At 45.5% G+C, this 16,032-nt stretch overlaps 1 protein-coding gene across 2 annotated transcripts in view; it reads left to right on the top strand.

Moving 5' to 3' along the window:
• PGPEP1L (pyroglutamyl-peptidase I-like) overlaps window positions 640-16,032 on the top strand; it is a 70,266-nt gene continuing 54,873 nt past the window's right edge. Inside the window, exons 1-2 of one of the 2 annotated variants that reach the window (XR_001919836.1) lie at window positions 640-918; window positions 3,903-4,684. Coding sequence is in view for 1 of the 2 variants with exons in the window: in XM_018065948.1 (XP_017921437.1) it covers window positions 885-918; window positions 7,167-7,219 (87 nt within the window). In the remaining variant the exon portion in view is untranslated. Of the gene's footprint in view, window positions 919-3,902; window positions 4,685-7,166; window positions 7,220-16,032 lie in introns of those variants that run through there. The other variant, XM_018065948.1, reaches the window with a different exon arrangement.

The following is a 16,032-nucleotide window of genomic DNA, read 5'->3' as shown; positions in this document are numbered from 1 at the left end:
TCCAACCGCTGAGGTTACTCGGACCCAATTTAGGAGGAGTGGGGACTGTCTCTAGAACCAGCAGGCAAGCCCACACATTTCGCCGGGCATGTAGCTAGTCCGGTGCACTACTGGGCGCTGATCGCAGACGAAATTGGGGGTGGTGAGACCCCAGCCAGGGAAGCCGGCGCAGACTTTCCGGCTATGTGAGCCTCTGCCCCCAGGGCTGTGGGAAGGCTGGCGACAGTGCCCGGCGCTCTCTACCCAGTAAACAGTGCTGTGACCGTACCCTTTTCGCAGAAAGGAGAAAAGGGTGGGGAGAGATTAACTGGTCTAAGGACCCACAGCTTATAGATGGCAGGTGCTTTCAACCATCACTTTTAACCATAAGCTTCATCTGTGGTTTTGGCTTGTTTTTCTTTTTTTCTTCTCTCATATTCTGGAGAATCAGTTTCAAGAGTTACCACATTTAATCAAGCCATGGTCTAAACAAACACCTTGTAAGTGTCCCCGACACCATGACTTGCTGGGGCTAACGGGTGGCAGGAGCTTTTAGCTCCCGCCTAATCCCAGTCCCAGGCAAACTGGGACAGCTGGTCGCCAGATTCGCATCTGAACATAGCAACCAATAAAGTGACCCAGAACCAGGTGGCTGGAAAGACCGTGGTGGCAGCTCTGACTGTCTGCCTTCCTGTTGCTGCAGGCCCCGCGCCGGGAGCCGGCTGTGTCTGCTTTCAAGAGGCATTGTTTACACCCTCCTCCCACCCCTAGAGCCTTCAGCCTTTCAGGGCCCCCCAAATGCTGCAGGGTGGTCGGTCCCCATCCATTCAAGCCAGAGGCCAACGCCAGCGGGGGCCGGCCTGCGACCTGCGCAGGCGCACAAGCGCGCTCCCCTCTCCGGTTCCATGGATTCCCGGTCCAGCTGCGTGGTGGTGACCGGTAAGGCGACTTTCCTGCTTTCCACTTGCTGCTGCCTTTAGCCTGACCGTGGAATGCGCACTTGCCTGATCCTAATCATAAACAGTTCCCTCGTGGGGGGCGCGGGGGACGAGTGGCAACTGGTGGTGCCAATAATTCCGGATAACTTCCTGCTGTGCCCTGTTAAAAACAACCACCAGGGGACGGAGAGGCTTTTCTGCCTCTATCGTGTCATTCACTTCAAATAACCCTTGAGTGGCATGCACAGTGGTGCCCATATGTGGCTTAGACCTTTGTCCTTCAGCCCACGGGGGTGGGGAAGCGGAGGCTGGGGCCCCTGTGGCATCTACTAGGGTACAGCTGCCAATAGGCAAAAGGAAGGGGAGCAGGGAACCCAGAAAGAAGGGGGCCGTGACCACCCCGAGAGGGGCACATAGCTCCCCCACAAACTGGAGACTTTAGCCACTCGGGGAACTCTCAGCACCCACTGAGAGCCACCAGTTAGACTTTGAACCCCAGAACGAATGGTAGCCACCCACTCCTACCTTTCACCAGCGCATTCGAAATCCACCCCAGACACCCCCAGGCATTATCACAGCTGCTGCCTGGAGGGCTTGTTTTCTTCACAACAGCTCTTTATTTTTAGTCAGGCACATTTGGCATATTTGAAGTTTTCTGAATTGTGTGGATGAAGGAGACAAGAGACGAGGGTTCCTGTGTGTGGAGGAAATTGAATGTTACCTATCTTAATATTTTCAGGCTATAATCAAACTCCTGTTAACCTTAGGAGAAAAAGAAAGTTCTTTCGAAAACCTTTTATCTCCCTTGTTCTCAATTTGTGTTATTTTGGGTATTAGAGATTGGTTCAAATTACCCTTGAATTCCTGAGGACATTGTAACCTGGTACATGTGATACTTGTCACAAATGAAATCTGAATGCTGGAACACCAGGGCAGGGCTTAGACTCACATCAACGACCCCTGCCCCTGTCCTGTCCGCCTGAGCTTTGCTGGCCAACTCTAGATTGTTTAGTGGTACCTGATCATCGGTGGTGATTTGGGAATGCCCACTGGCTTCCAGAACATGGCCTTAACTTTATTAAACATGCTCTGAGCTGCCAGGGGCGGTCTTTTCATTTAATTGGATTTGCTTCACATGTAAATCTCGCCAAGACATTGGCACGTAGACAGATGGTGAGGGAACAAGAGCTCTGACAAACTGCCTCAAGCCCAAGGCCTTCGGACCGGCACCACACAGTGCCAGTGGGAGACAGAAAGCCTGCCTCCCTCCAAAGGGCCGCTCTTGATTCCACGAGATTTCTCTTGCCACTTTTCACAAGTTCCACCCAAGGGCTTACCAAGTGTAAAGTGTAAGGCTTGACCATGCAAAGCAAAAGCTTCTACCTTCATTTGCTGAGTTGATTTGCCTAATTGAAAACAGATAAGAGATGATCTGAATACACTGATCTGATGTGATTCTAAAGCAGCATGTGATGTGGCGGGGACTAAAAATGTCCCTGCATTTTTAGTATTCCTACAGTCATCCCAGAAGGTACTTGGTTTCCCAGTGTTTTTTCCTTAATCTCAATGTTTTCCTGTTTTTTTTTTGCTTGGCAACTTCAGTCTAATTTATACTATAGGATTCAGTCAAAGTCAGAAAACACCGCTAGATTTCCTGGGACATCCTGTCCCAAACTTTCCTCTTCCCTGAGAAAGTTTTATCCTTTGTGAGTGCTCTATACCCAGAGGTCCCCCAACTTCAGAGGCACAGTCTTCTCCAGAACTGGCTTCTGCAGGGGCGGGGATAGGGGCGGGGTTCCACAGGTTGGTAGTTAATCATAGCTCCTCCCCATCTCAGAATCATGATTTGAGAAATGCATCCCAGGAATCAGATTGCTAGAACTCAAAGCCTCACCTGGTAAAGCTGAGCTAGAGAATGTTACTTCCACCTGCAGCCCACCGCCCCCCACCCTGCAGTGAGTCCCTCCCCAGTCACAGACCCATCTGGCAGCTGCTGACTTTCCCTACAGGGCCGGGCAGGAACCACTGAGCTCTGAACATGGGCCGCACTGCAGGAGAGATGAGGGGAGAGGCCCCAGGGGCCTGGCCCCTCCTCCTGGCACCATCCTAGGGGGCGTGTGATGGTTAATTTCCTGGGTCAACCTGACTGGGCCACGGAGTACCCAGACCCCTGGTTAAACATTCTTTCTGGATGTGTCTATGAGGGTATTTCTGGAGGAGCTTAGCGTTTAAATCAGTGGGCTCAGGAAAGCAGTGCCCTCCCCAGGGTGGGTGGGCATCATCTAATCTCTTAAGGGCCTGCATAGAATAAAAAGCCCAGGAAGGTTGAATCCCCTCCATCTGAAGGCATGGACTGATGTATCAGTCTTCTCCTGCCCTCGAATGGGTGCTCCTGGTTCTCGGGCCTTCTACATCAGACTGAAATTTGCTCCACCGGCTTTCCTGGGTCTGCAGCTTGCAGATGGCAGACAGATCTGGGGAATTCTCAGTCTTCATAATCACGTGAGCCACTACCTTATGATAAATCCCCCCATACATATATATATATACACACACACACATACATACATACCTGTACATGCCTCTCAATTTCTGGAGAGAGAAATAGGGCCTGAAGTACAGGTGAAATGTCAACATGGAAAAGAAAGGGCAGGACCCCTGACCGACAGGCTCAGTGCCCAAGTGGGGGGTTGGGGCTGAGAAATGGTGGCATCAAATGATCAGAGAGAATAGGGCAGACCAAGGATCTAGACGGTGAAAAAGGATTTAGCATTTGCTGAGCACCTACTAGATTCTGGAACTAATATATGGCATACTCAGCATCGTTTAATCGGTCCCAGGAGGTACGTACCTGAACCACCATGAAGGTGAGCACTTGGCACGGCTTCCTGTACTCCAGGCAGTATTGCAGAAGCTCCTCTTTATTGATTTATTCAATCTGCAAACCACTCTGTTAGATTAGTATGATCAATGCCCATTTTACAGGTGAGAAAGCCAAGGCACTGAAGCTGGGTAACTTGCTCGAGATCACCACACTGCCAAGTGGTGGGGCTGAGGTGAGATGCAACGGCAGAAGCCTGGACCCAAACACCGAGGTCTCCAGCAACTCCTGGCTGTCGTCGGGCCGTGGCCTGAGCTTTGATGGGGCCACTGGACGGTGTGGATGCCTTTAAAAGGAGCAGCCATCATAGTGATAGGGTGAGGGAGTCTCTCTCTCCCCAGGCCAGCAGAAAACCTTTCCTAAGCCAGTCCCAGAGGGGGCTTGCTGTCCTCTCCAAAGCAAAATTCTACCTAATTTCCTTTTCTTGGAGATCATAATAAATTGCAGTTAAATGACGTAATCATACACAGTGTAGATAAGTGTTCCCAGTTCAAGGAACAAGCCCTTCTGCCCGCAAGCCTCATCCAGCTCTCACTCCTTCCCCGTGTAAAGGCCTCCCCAGCCTCTTCCGTGGGGCTTCCTCGCCCAGGCTCACTCCCTGCAACTCCTCTGCCTCTACCCTGGTTAAGTCCTTGCTCACCCCCACTTCCTCCTGGAGACTTCCCCAATCACCCCTACTCTGGCTGCTCTCTCCCCCTGTGAAGTGTTCTGATCCTAGTTGTTCAAAGCCTCACTAGTCCAAGTGTGGAGAGGGCCAGTAGCCTTAGTAGCACTGGGGAGCTTGTTAAGAACTCAGAATCTCCAGCATCACCCCAGACCTGCCCAATCAGATTCTATATTTTAATAAGATATACATGCACATTAGCATTTGAGAAACTCTGGACCAAATCATACTTCTTTTTAAATTTTGAAATAATTATAGATTCACAGGAATTTGCAAAGAAATTTATAGAATGGTCCCCTAGAGCCAGACCCGCAATGTTAACATCTTCAGTATCAAGCTAAGATACTGACCTTGGTATAACTCTGTGTGCACATCTCTATGCAGTTTTATCCCATGCTTAGCTTCATGTAACCACGGCATCAAGATAAATAACAGAACCAAAATCACAAGGTTTCCTTGAATTATACCTTTAGAACCACACTCACCGTTTCCCGTCTCTAACTCCTGGTAACCACTATTCTGTTCTTCATCTGCTGCTGCTGCTAAGTCGCGTCAGTCGTGTCCGACTCTGTGCGACCCCATAGACGGCAGCCCACCAGGCTCCCCCGCCCCTGGGATTCTCCAGGCAAGAACACTGGAGTGGGCTGCCATTTCCTTCTCCAATGCATGAAAGTGAAAAGTGAAAGTGAAGTCGCTCAGTCGTGTCCGACTCTTGGCGACCCCATGGACTGCAGCCCACCAGGCTCCTCCGTCCGTGGGATTTTCTGGGCAAGAGTACCGGAGTGGGGTGCCATTGCCTTCTCCATCTCTATAATTAATTTTATAAATATAAATTATGATTTACAAATATTATGTAGGTAGAATCGTACAATACGTATCATTTTGAGATTGACTTTTTTTTCTTTCATTTAGCATAATTCCCTTGAGGTTCATCCAAGTTGTGTATACCAATAATTCCTTCATTTTAAAAGCAGTTTCGGTAGCTTTATTGAGATGTAATTCACATGCTATACAATTTACTCATTTAAAGCATACAGTTCAGTGGCTTTTAGTGTAGTCACAGTTATGCCCTTATCACCACAATCAATTTTAGAACGTTTTCATTACCCTGAAAAGATACTCGACCCCCTGATCCTCATCCCTGCTCCCCAACTACACACTCTCTCTCTCTCTCTCTCTCTCTCTCTCTCTCTCTCTCTCTCTCTCTCTCTCTCTCAAGCTCAGTCGTTACAGGCGGCCGATGCGGACATCTCATATAAATGGAATGGTACACTTTCGTAACTGGCCTCGCTCACTGAGCCTGATGTTTTCAAGGCTCATCCGTGCTGTCACGTGGCCATAGCACTTCATTTACTTTTACAGATGGTGCGCCATCGTATGGCTAATACCAGTTTTGTTTATCCATCATCAGCCGATGGACACCTGGGTTGCTTCCGCTTTTGTATTTTCACTGCTCAGCAGTATTCCATGATCTGGATGAACCAGCTTATTTAACCATTCACTCATTGAAAGACATTGGGGTGATTTCTAGCTATGGGCTATTACAAATAAAGCTGCAGTGACCATCTGTGTACAAGTTTCTGTGTAAAAGTAAGTTTTTATTTCTCTGGGGTCAATATGGAGCAGAGAAAGTCCTTGGAAGTCCACTTTCAGTTTTAAAAGAACCTGTCAAACTATTTCCCAGTGGCCATACCATTTTTCCTTCCCACCAACAATGTTTGTGTGACCTAGTTCCTATTCGTCCTCGCCGGCTTTTGGTATTACAGTGTTTTATCTTAGCCTCTCTGAGAGAGAGGCAGTGACACCTCACTGTGACTTTCATTTGCATTTCTCTGATGGCTGATGACGTTAAACAGTTTTTATGTGCTTATCTGCCACCTGTATGTCCTCTTCAGGGAAATGTGTCTTCATGTCTTTCCCCTTTTTCTAACTGGACTGTCTTTGAAAGTTGAGTTTAAGGAGTTCTTCATACATTCTGCATACAATGCCTTTGTCAGACGCGTGATTCGCAGCGGTCTGCAGCGAGTCTTTTCATCCTCTCAGCAGGATCTTTTGCAGAGCAAAAGGTTTTCATTTGGATGAGGTCCACTTGCTCATTTTTTACTTTTGTGGATCACGCACTTGGTATCAAGTCTAAGAACTCTTTGCCTAACACTCAGTCCCAAGATTTTCACCACTAAGCCCCCAAAAGTTTTATTATTTTGCTTATTACGTTTGAGTCCATGATGCATGTGGAATTAATTTTTGTATACAGTGCAGGCTGAGGGATCCATTTTTTTTGATGGGTGTCCGATGTTTCCAGCCCTGTCTGTTGAAAGGCTATTCCGTCTCCACTGAGTTGCTCTTGTATCTTTGATCACAAACAACTGGGCATCCTCACATGGGTGTGTTTCTGGGCTCTACACAGCATGCATTTTAACTGGACATATGTGCACACACCTCTGGAGCCCTCCTACTTAGTGGTGGATCAGCTCCACATTCCTTTTGGGCTCCCCCACAACACCTCACATAAGAGGACTTGGGGAAACACTCCCAGATTGGTAAGGTTGCAAGCCTCCACAGGAAAGGGGTGCATGGAGCCCCCACCGGTCCTTAATGGCCCCAGGAGCCACAAGAGGTCCCCAAGGAGGTGGGGGAAGCAACGCAGAAGCAGACACCTCGGCCCAAGCCTGGCCTGAGCAAACCAGCCTGTCCTTGGTTCCAGGTTTCGGGCCCTTCCGGCAGCACTTGGTGAATTCCAGCTGGGAAGCGGTGAAGGTAAACTCCCTACGAGCCCAGACCCAGGAACTCAGAGCCCAGCTGGTTCCTTCTGTGGTTCCGAGAAAACCCAGGTTATAGTCCCCTTGGTGACCAGATCCACATGGGAGGGGAGAGCACACACGCTGGGTGCCCTGGGACAAGGGCTAGGCTTCAGTCCTTGGGTGTGACTCACCTGCCCCCAGGGGGCCCATCGAGCTCAGCAGTTAAAAAAACAGGCTAAAAGGACGCCCTGGGAGTGGTGGGGAGTGGCCCAGGCAGGCTCTGCTGCCCTGAGAGCTGAAGATACCTTTTGGCTGCAGGGTCTCAGGAAAGTCACAGCCCCCAGCCTCAGTGTCCTCATTCATGAAATGGGGGAATACTAGTGCTGACCTCAGGGTGGTTCTCAGGAATAACAGAGGGAAGTGTGCTCAGCAAAGAAGCATGTAAGTCTATAAAGGTAACTTTATCAAGCATAGCTCTTGGCGCATGGTAAGAGCTTAATACGTGGTTATTAGTATAAACAACATGGCTTAATTTTTAAGAAAGTAATCAGATGAAAGTGCATCCTTGGACAGGACATGAAGGGTGGTCTCGTCTGTAGAGCAGACCTCTCCTCCCTGAACCAATTGCTTCACTTGTACCCGTCCCCATACGGTGTCACTTAGAGGCTCAGAGCATAGCCGGCTGTTTATTCACACTTGACCATCAATTTCATGCCTCTGTTGGATCAAGCCAAAGGTGGAGACTTGAGTCTATTCTCAGAGTTTTCCAGTCAAGCTGAAAATGTAGCAAAACCACTTGAATCGTGCATTGTCAGCCACTGTAGCATTGATTTTCTAGCCTGTCTGCACAGATGCAGTCAAGGAAACTCTCCACTCTTGAGTTAGAACTTGGGCTTTTCTCAACCAGCAAAAAAACTCAGAGAACCCCAGGCTCACTGCCAAGCCTCACTGCTGCATATAACATGCCAGAAAGGCTAGGTCAGGGCTTTATGAGTTTCCGGGTGTTTGCAGCCAATTCCTCGAAAAACAAGACTTTTTCTGCTAAATCCCAAATGGGTCCTGAGCCCTTCTGTTTGCAGTCATGAGAATGGCAAAGAGCCAGGCTGCCAGGATTCACCTCCCTGTGCCAACAGTTGCAAAGCAAGTCACTCAACTTTTCTGTGCCTCAATTTTCTTATCTGTAAAATGGGAAGGTTGTAATGACTATAGGAATTAATACATGTAAAGCCCTCAGAGCATGGCAGAGTAACTACTGATGCTCACAAATATCATTATTAGTAGGAAGCTACTCTACAAGTCAGTTTTCTCAGTCGTGGGCTAATGGAATCTGACTTTGGAGATCCACACAGGAAATGGAATGAGGGTAGAGATTTTTTGGTACATTTAAGATTCACCAATAAAGCTGGAGAAGCAGGGCAGAAGGGCAGAAACAGAAGCAGGCTAGGGGTTTCCAGGAAGGGGAAGCAGTATGGCAAACTAGGTGTTCTGAAGGGCCCTTCACTTGCAGATGAACTAGGTAAGGGAACTTGTGTGCCTTGCTGGGCACACAGTAGTAAAGGAAAGCTATAGTACATATACATCGTACCGTCACACGGGTATATCACACGTACCCCAGGCTGCAGCCTGCAGGAGTGAGTGGTCAGCACCAACAACACAAAAAAGGCAGGGAGGGCATATGCCAGTATCAGTATTGTCATTAGCAAAGGGGTTAGAATGAAACCAAAACTTTCTGTAAGCTGGACCCTTGTAGGGGCATCCTGTGGTCTCTAGCACTCAGACTCCCAACAAAGTGTATGCAATTTCTCTTGATTTTTTAAAACCTCATGTTTTCTACAAACAAGTAAGTTAGGGGGTTCCCTAGAGGCTCAGTCAATGAAGAATATTCCCTCAATGAAGGAGACTCGGGTTTGATCCCTGGGTCAGGAAGATCCCCTGGAGAAGGAAATGGCAACCCACTCCAGTATTCTTGCCTGGGAGATCCCATGGACAGAGGAGTCTGGCAGGCTGCAGTCCACAGTCCATGGGGTCACAAGAGTCAGACACAGTTTAGCAATTAAACCACCTCCGCCGCCACTACCCAAAATAAGCTCAGCATTTATTTCCAATCAAAGATCACCAAATATGCAAAGAAACAAACAACCCTGAGTAAGAATGAGCAAAAGCAGACTTAGAACCTGAAGAATCAGGTTCTAGATCATTCTAGATATTATCAGAAAATAGCATGATTGTATATGGAATGTTTGAAACAATAATGATAGAATCACAAAAAGCCAGCAAAAAGACTATCAGAACATTAGGCAAGTTGAAAAAGGGAGTAATAGAGCTTAAAAAAAATTCCAAATACAACTGCTGATGTGAAGAGTTTAACAGATGACTTAAAAGGCAGTTTCGAATTATGCTAAGTAAAAGATTCCAGTCACAAAAAATATAGGATATTTGTGAAATTATTATAATGAAAACAATAATGAATAGCTAACTGTGGGCTTCCCTGGTGGCTCAGATGTTAAAGAATCTACCTGTAGTGCAGGAGACCTGGCTTCCCTCCTTGGGTCAGGAAGATCCCCTGAAGAAGGTAATGGCTACCTACTCCAGTATTCTTGCCTGAAAAATCCCATGGACAGAGGAATCTGGCGGGCCATGGGGTCGCAAAGAGTTGGACATGACTGACTAACACTGTCACTTTTACTTTTTCAAGCTTAAAAATAAAGGACTGAACTAAAATATAGGACAATGAAGGCATAGAAGTCAAGAGGAGTGATTGAGTCTTCTAAGGCCCATGCCTAGACAGGCATCCTGATGTCAAATCAAATTCAGACTTTGTTAAGTTTTGTATATATATATGTACAGTTGATTTACAATGCTGTCTTAGTTCCAGGTATACAGCAATATATTCAGTTATATATATGTGTGTGTGTGTATGTATGTATACTCTTTTTCAGATTCTTTTCTATTATGATTATATTGAATATAGTTTCCTATGCTGTATAGTAGGCTCTTGTTTATTTGTTCATCCCAAACTCCTAATTTATCCTTCCTCCTTTCCCCTTTAGTAACTATAAATTTTTTTTCTGCGTCTGTGAATTGTTTCTATTTTATAAATGAGTTCATTTGTATCATTTCTTAGATTCCACATAGAAGTGATAGCATATATTTGTCTTTCTCTGTCTGACTTCACGTCATATGATAATCTCTAGTTCCATCCAAGTTGCTGCAAATCAGTTCAGTTCAGTCACTCAGTCGTGTCCGACTCTTTGTGATCCCATGACTGCAGCACCCCAGGCTTCCCTGTCCATCACCAGCTCCTGGAGCTTACTTAAACTCATGTCCATCAAGTCGGTGATGCCTTCCAACCGTCTCATCCTCTGTCATCCCCTTCTCCTCCTGCCTTCAATCTTTCCCAGCATCAGGGTCTTTTCCAATGAGTCAATTCTTCGCATCAGGTGGCCAAAGTATTGGAGTTTCTGCTTCAGCATCCATCCTTCCAATGAACACCCAGGACTGATCTCCTTTAGGATGGACTGGTTGGACCTCCTTGCAGTCCAAGCGGCTCTCAAGAGTCTTCTCCAACACCACAGTTCAAAAGCATCACTTCTTCAGCACTCAGCTTTCTTTATAGTCCAACTCTCACATCCATACATGGCTGCTGGAGAAACCATAGCCTTAGTCGACCTTTGCTGGCAAAGTAATGTCTCTGCAAGTGGCATTATTTAATTCTCTTTATGGCAAGTAATAGCCCATCGTGTATGTTTACCACATCTTCTTTCTATTCGTCTGTTGATGGACACTCAGACTGTTTCCATGTCTTGGTTATTATAAATAGTCCAGCTATGAATGTTGGAGTGCATGAATTAAAGTTTTTGAATTAAAGTTTCTGTCCCTTCCAGATATAAGCCCAGTAGTGGGGTTGCTGGATCATGTGTGAAGTCTGTTTTTAGTTTTTAAAGGAGCCTCCATATTGTTCTCCTTGGTGGCTGCGCCAGTTTACATTCCCACCGATACTGGAAGAGGCTTTCCATTTCTTCATACCCTCTCTAGCATTTATTATTTGTAGACATTTTTATGGTGAGCATTCTGACTAGTGTGAGGTGGTACCTCATTGTAGTTTTGACTTGCATTTCTCTAATAATTAACAATGTGGAGCATCTGTTCATGTACCTGTTGGCCCCATCAGGCCAATGCGTTCTTTGGAGAAATGTCTGTTTAGGTCTTCTGCCCATTTCTTGCAGAGAAGGCAATGTCACCCCACTCCAGCACTCTTGCCTGGAAAATCCCATGGACGGCAGAGCCTGGTAGGCTGCAGTCCATGGGGTTGCTAAGAGTCGGACACGACTAAGCGACTTCCCTTTCACTTTTCACTTTCATGCATTGGAGAAGGAAATGGCAACCCACTCCAGTGTTCTTGCCTGGAGAATCCCAGGGATGGGGGAGCCTGGTGGGCTTCCGTCTGTGGGATCACTCAGAGTCAGATACAACTGAAGCGACTTAGCAGCAGCAACAGCAGCAGCCTATTTCTTGATTGGGTTGTTTTTTCTTTTATATTGAGCTGTTTGCATAATTTGGAAATTAATCCCTTGATGGTTGCATCATTTACAAATATTTTCTCCCATTCCATAGGTGGTCTTTTCATTTTGTTTATGATTTCCTTTGCTATGCAAAAGCTTTTAAGTTTAGTTAGTCATTTTTTAATTTATTTTATTAACATTATGAGATGAATTCAAAAAGGAAATTGGTGCAATTTATGTCAAAGTTTTCTGCTTATGTTTTCCTCTAGGAGTTGTATAGTATCTGAGCTTACATTTAGGTCTTTAACCCATTTTCATTTTATTTTTGTACATGGTATTAGAGACTGTTCTAATTGCCCTGTTTCATGTGCAGCTGCCAGACCTTCCCAGTGTCACTTATTGAAGAGATGGTCTTTTCTCCGTTGTATATTCTTGCCTCCTTTGTCATAGATCGATTGACCGCAAGTACAGAGATTATTTCTGGGACTTCTGTCTTGTTCCCTTGATCAATGTGTCTGTTTTTGTGCCAGTACCATACTGTTTTGATTACTGTATTTATAGTATAGTCTGAAGTTAGAATGTGTGATTACTCCAGCTCCATTCTTCTTTCTCAAGATTGTTTTGACTATTGAGGGTCTTTTGTGTTTTCATACGAATTTAAAAAAAAATTTTTTTTGTTCTGGTTCAGTGAAAAATGCCCTTGGTAATTTGATAGGGATTGCATTGAATCTAGATTGCTTTAGGAAGAATGGTCATTTTAACAATATTGTTTCTTCCAACTCAAGAACATGGCATACCTTTCCATCAGGTTGGGGCATCTTCAGTTTCTTTAATCACCATCTTATAGTTTTCTGAGTATAAGTCTTTTGCTGCCTTAGGTAGTTTTATTCTTTTTGATGTGGTGGTAGATGGAATTGTTTTTAGCTTTTCACCATTGAGTATGATGTTAGCTGTGGGTTTCTCATACATGACCTTTATTATGTTGAGGTATGCTCCCTCTCTGCCCATGCTCTAGAGAATTTTTATCATAAATGGATGTTGAATTTTATCAAAAGTGTATTCTGCATCTACTGAGATCATCATATGGTTTTTATTCTTCAGTTTGTTAATGTGGAATATCACATTGATTGATTTGCAGACATTGAAAAATCCTACCATATTTGGAATAAATTCATATATATATATATTTATAATTTGATAGGGATTGCATTGAATTGCATTGCATTGTATCTGTGTATATATATGGCAAAATTTCAAGAATAACTATAAAGAGTAGAAAAAATTGTGACTTTCAAGAGAACACAGAAACAGAACAGAATATGAAAAACAAATGAGTAAAACTTTAATCAAAGGGGCCAGAAATTCCCATAGAAAATCTGCTGAATACTAACTATTATAGCGTGTCCCAATGACACTGGCTGCTGCATCCTCCCACTGGCATTACTGCTGCCCTGGGAAGCTGGAAGTTTCTTCTATCAGAGAGATTTGCTGATTTGAAGTCAAAGATGAGTGCATCTGGCCTCAATAAGACTGATCTTTCCAGCATTTGTGAGGGGAGCTGGGCCCTGCCTTCCACCAAGGCCCTAATTTTATGGGTCACCCCAAACAGAGAAAGGCCAAAGAAAGAATAATATTGATGCATACATAAAACACTATGTCAGCATATATGTATATATATGTGCAGTTCCTGATTTGGAAGACAGTCGCACTCATCTCACTCGCTAGCAAAATAATGCTCAAAATTCTCCAAGCCAGGCTTCAACAGGATGCGAACCGTGTACTTCCAGATGTTCAAGCTGGATTTAGAAAAGGCAGAGGAACCAGAGATCAAATTGCCGACATCCATCGGATCATAGAAAAAGCAAGAGAGTTCCAGAAAAACATCTACTTCTGCTTTATTGATGCCAAAGGCTTTGACTGTATGGATCACAAGAAACTGTGGAAAATTCTAAGAGATGGGAATACCAAACCACCTTACCTGAATCCTGAGAAATCTGTGTGCAGGTCAAGAAGCTAGTTAGAACCAGACATGGAACAATAAACTGGTTCCAAATTGGGAAAAGAGTATGTCAAGGTATATTATCACCCTACTTATTTAACTTATATGCAGAATACATCATGAAAAATGCTGGGCTGGATGAAGCACAAACTGGAATCAAGATGATTGCCAGGAAAAATGTCCAATAACTTCAGATACACAGATGACACCACCCTTATGGCAGAAAGCGAAGAAGAACTAAAGAGCCTCTTGATGAAAGTGAAAGAGGAGAGTGAAAATTTGGCTTAAAACTCAGCTTTCAGAACACTAAGATCATGGCATCTGGTCCCATCACTTCATGGCAAATAGATGGGGAAACAATGGAAACGGTGACAGACTTACTTTCGGGGTCTCCAAAATCACTGCAGATGGTGACTGCAGCCATCAAATTAAAAGACATTTGCTACCTGGAAGAAAAGCTATGACCAACCTAGATAGCATATTAAAAAGTAGAGACATTACTTTGCTGACAAAGGTCTATCTAGTCAAAGCTATAGTTTTTCCAGTAGTCATGTATGGATGTGAGAGTTGGACTGTGAAGAAAGCTGAGCACTGAAAAACTGACACTTCTGAACTGTGGTGTTGGAGAAGACTCTTGAGAGTCCCTTGGACTGCAAGGAGATCCAACCCCTCCATCCTAAAGGAGATCAGTCCTGAATATTCATTGGAATGACTGATGTTGAAGCTGAAACTCCAATACTCTGGCCACCTGATGCAAAGAACTGCCTCATTGGAAAAGACCCTGATGCTGGGAAAGATTGAAGGCAGGAGGAGAAGGGGACGACAGAGGATGAGATGGTTGGATGCCATCACTGACTCAACAGACTTGAGTTTGAATAAACTCTGGGATTTGGTGATGGACATAACTGAGCGACTGAACTGACTGACTGACTGCTAATACGTGAGTCTCTTCCTGTTCCTATCCACCCCAGCTAGGTGTGTGTGTGTGTGTGCGTGCTAAGTCGCTTCAGTCATGTCCAACTCTGCACGACACTGTGGACCGTAACCCACCAGGCTCCTCTGTCCATGGGATTCTCCAGGCAAGAATACCGGAGTGGGTTGCCCTGCCCTCCTCCAGGGGATCTTCCTGACACACATGAGATACAACCCACGTCTCTTATGTCTCCTGCATTGGCAGTTGGGTTCTTTACCACTAGCTCCACCTGGGAAGCCCCAGGCAGGTGTACTGCAATACAGTTCTGACACTAACCCCCTGGAGTACACACAGACTTCCACAGATTAAGGGCAAAGTCCTCCACAAGACTACCCTCCCTTCAGACACCAGCTGCATTTCAAGGGTCCCCAAGTCATCTGTTCTTCTGACTATAAATTTGGGAATTCTCATGACCTCTACAGCTTTGTTAATTTGCTAGAATAAGATGCACAGGTCCGGAAAGCACTATACATACATTTTTTTAAATAAAGGGGACATATAGGGTGAGGTCTGGATGGCTCCCAAATGCTGAAGTTACTCCTTTTACTCACTTGCTCCTCTTACTATGGAGTCAGAGCGAGCCGCCTTCTGGCACATCAATACATTTATCAACCAGGAAACTCCACTGAACTTCCGTATGCAGAGTCTTTATTGGAATTTCATTGTGTAGGCAGGGTTGATTAAGTCACTGGCTGTGTGATTGAACTACACCTCCCCTCCCTGAAGGTCAAGCAACTAGAAGTCCCCACCAGCTCATCAAGTGGTTGGTCCTTCTGGTGACCAGATTCCATCCTGCAGCCATCAAGAGGCTACCGTGAGTCACCGTATCAGCATAACAGACACTCCTGATGCTCTGGAAATTATGAGAGTTTTGACGCTATGTGCCTGGAACTGGGAACAAAGATCAGATATACTTTTCTTTTATGTCACAGTTCCCTAGAGGGGCTCCTGTGTAAGGAGAGGAGGTGGCTCATGAATAAGATAGTTATAACTCAAAGCAGATTCTGCGAAGGGCTCCACTATGAGACTCTGAAGAGGGAAAGATTAATTTCATTCTGGAGAACATACAAAAGAAAGGCCCTAAAGCAAACGGAGAAAAAGCTGCACCCCTGGGGAGGGGGGGCTCACTGCGAAGGCCATCTGGAGGAAGCCGCAGGGAAAGACAGGGTGACTTCTGACAAAAGGGAGTAAATTTTCCAACCCTCCATGCGCTGGGTGCCCCAAGACACTTCATGCAGAGTGGCTTGCTGAATTCTCTGCAGTCCAAAGAAGCTGATACTCGTATTCCCTTTTGCAGGTGAGGAAATGGGTGCTCAGAGAGGTTGATCAAACCTATGTGCCATGAAGTGGCCAAG

The sequence above is a fragment of the Capra hircus genome, chromosome 21, assembly GCF_001704415.2.
Source record: "Capra hircus breed San Clemente chromosome 21, ASM170441v1, whole genome shotgun sequence".
Classification (NCBI taxonomy): Eukaryota; Metazoa; Chordata; class Mammalia; order Artiodactyla; family Bovidae; genus Capra; species Capra hircus.
The sequence above is the reverse complement of the archived record's forward strand: the minus strand, read 5'-3'. Positions and strand labels throughout refer to the sequence as shown.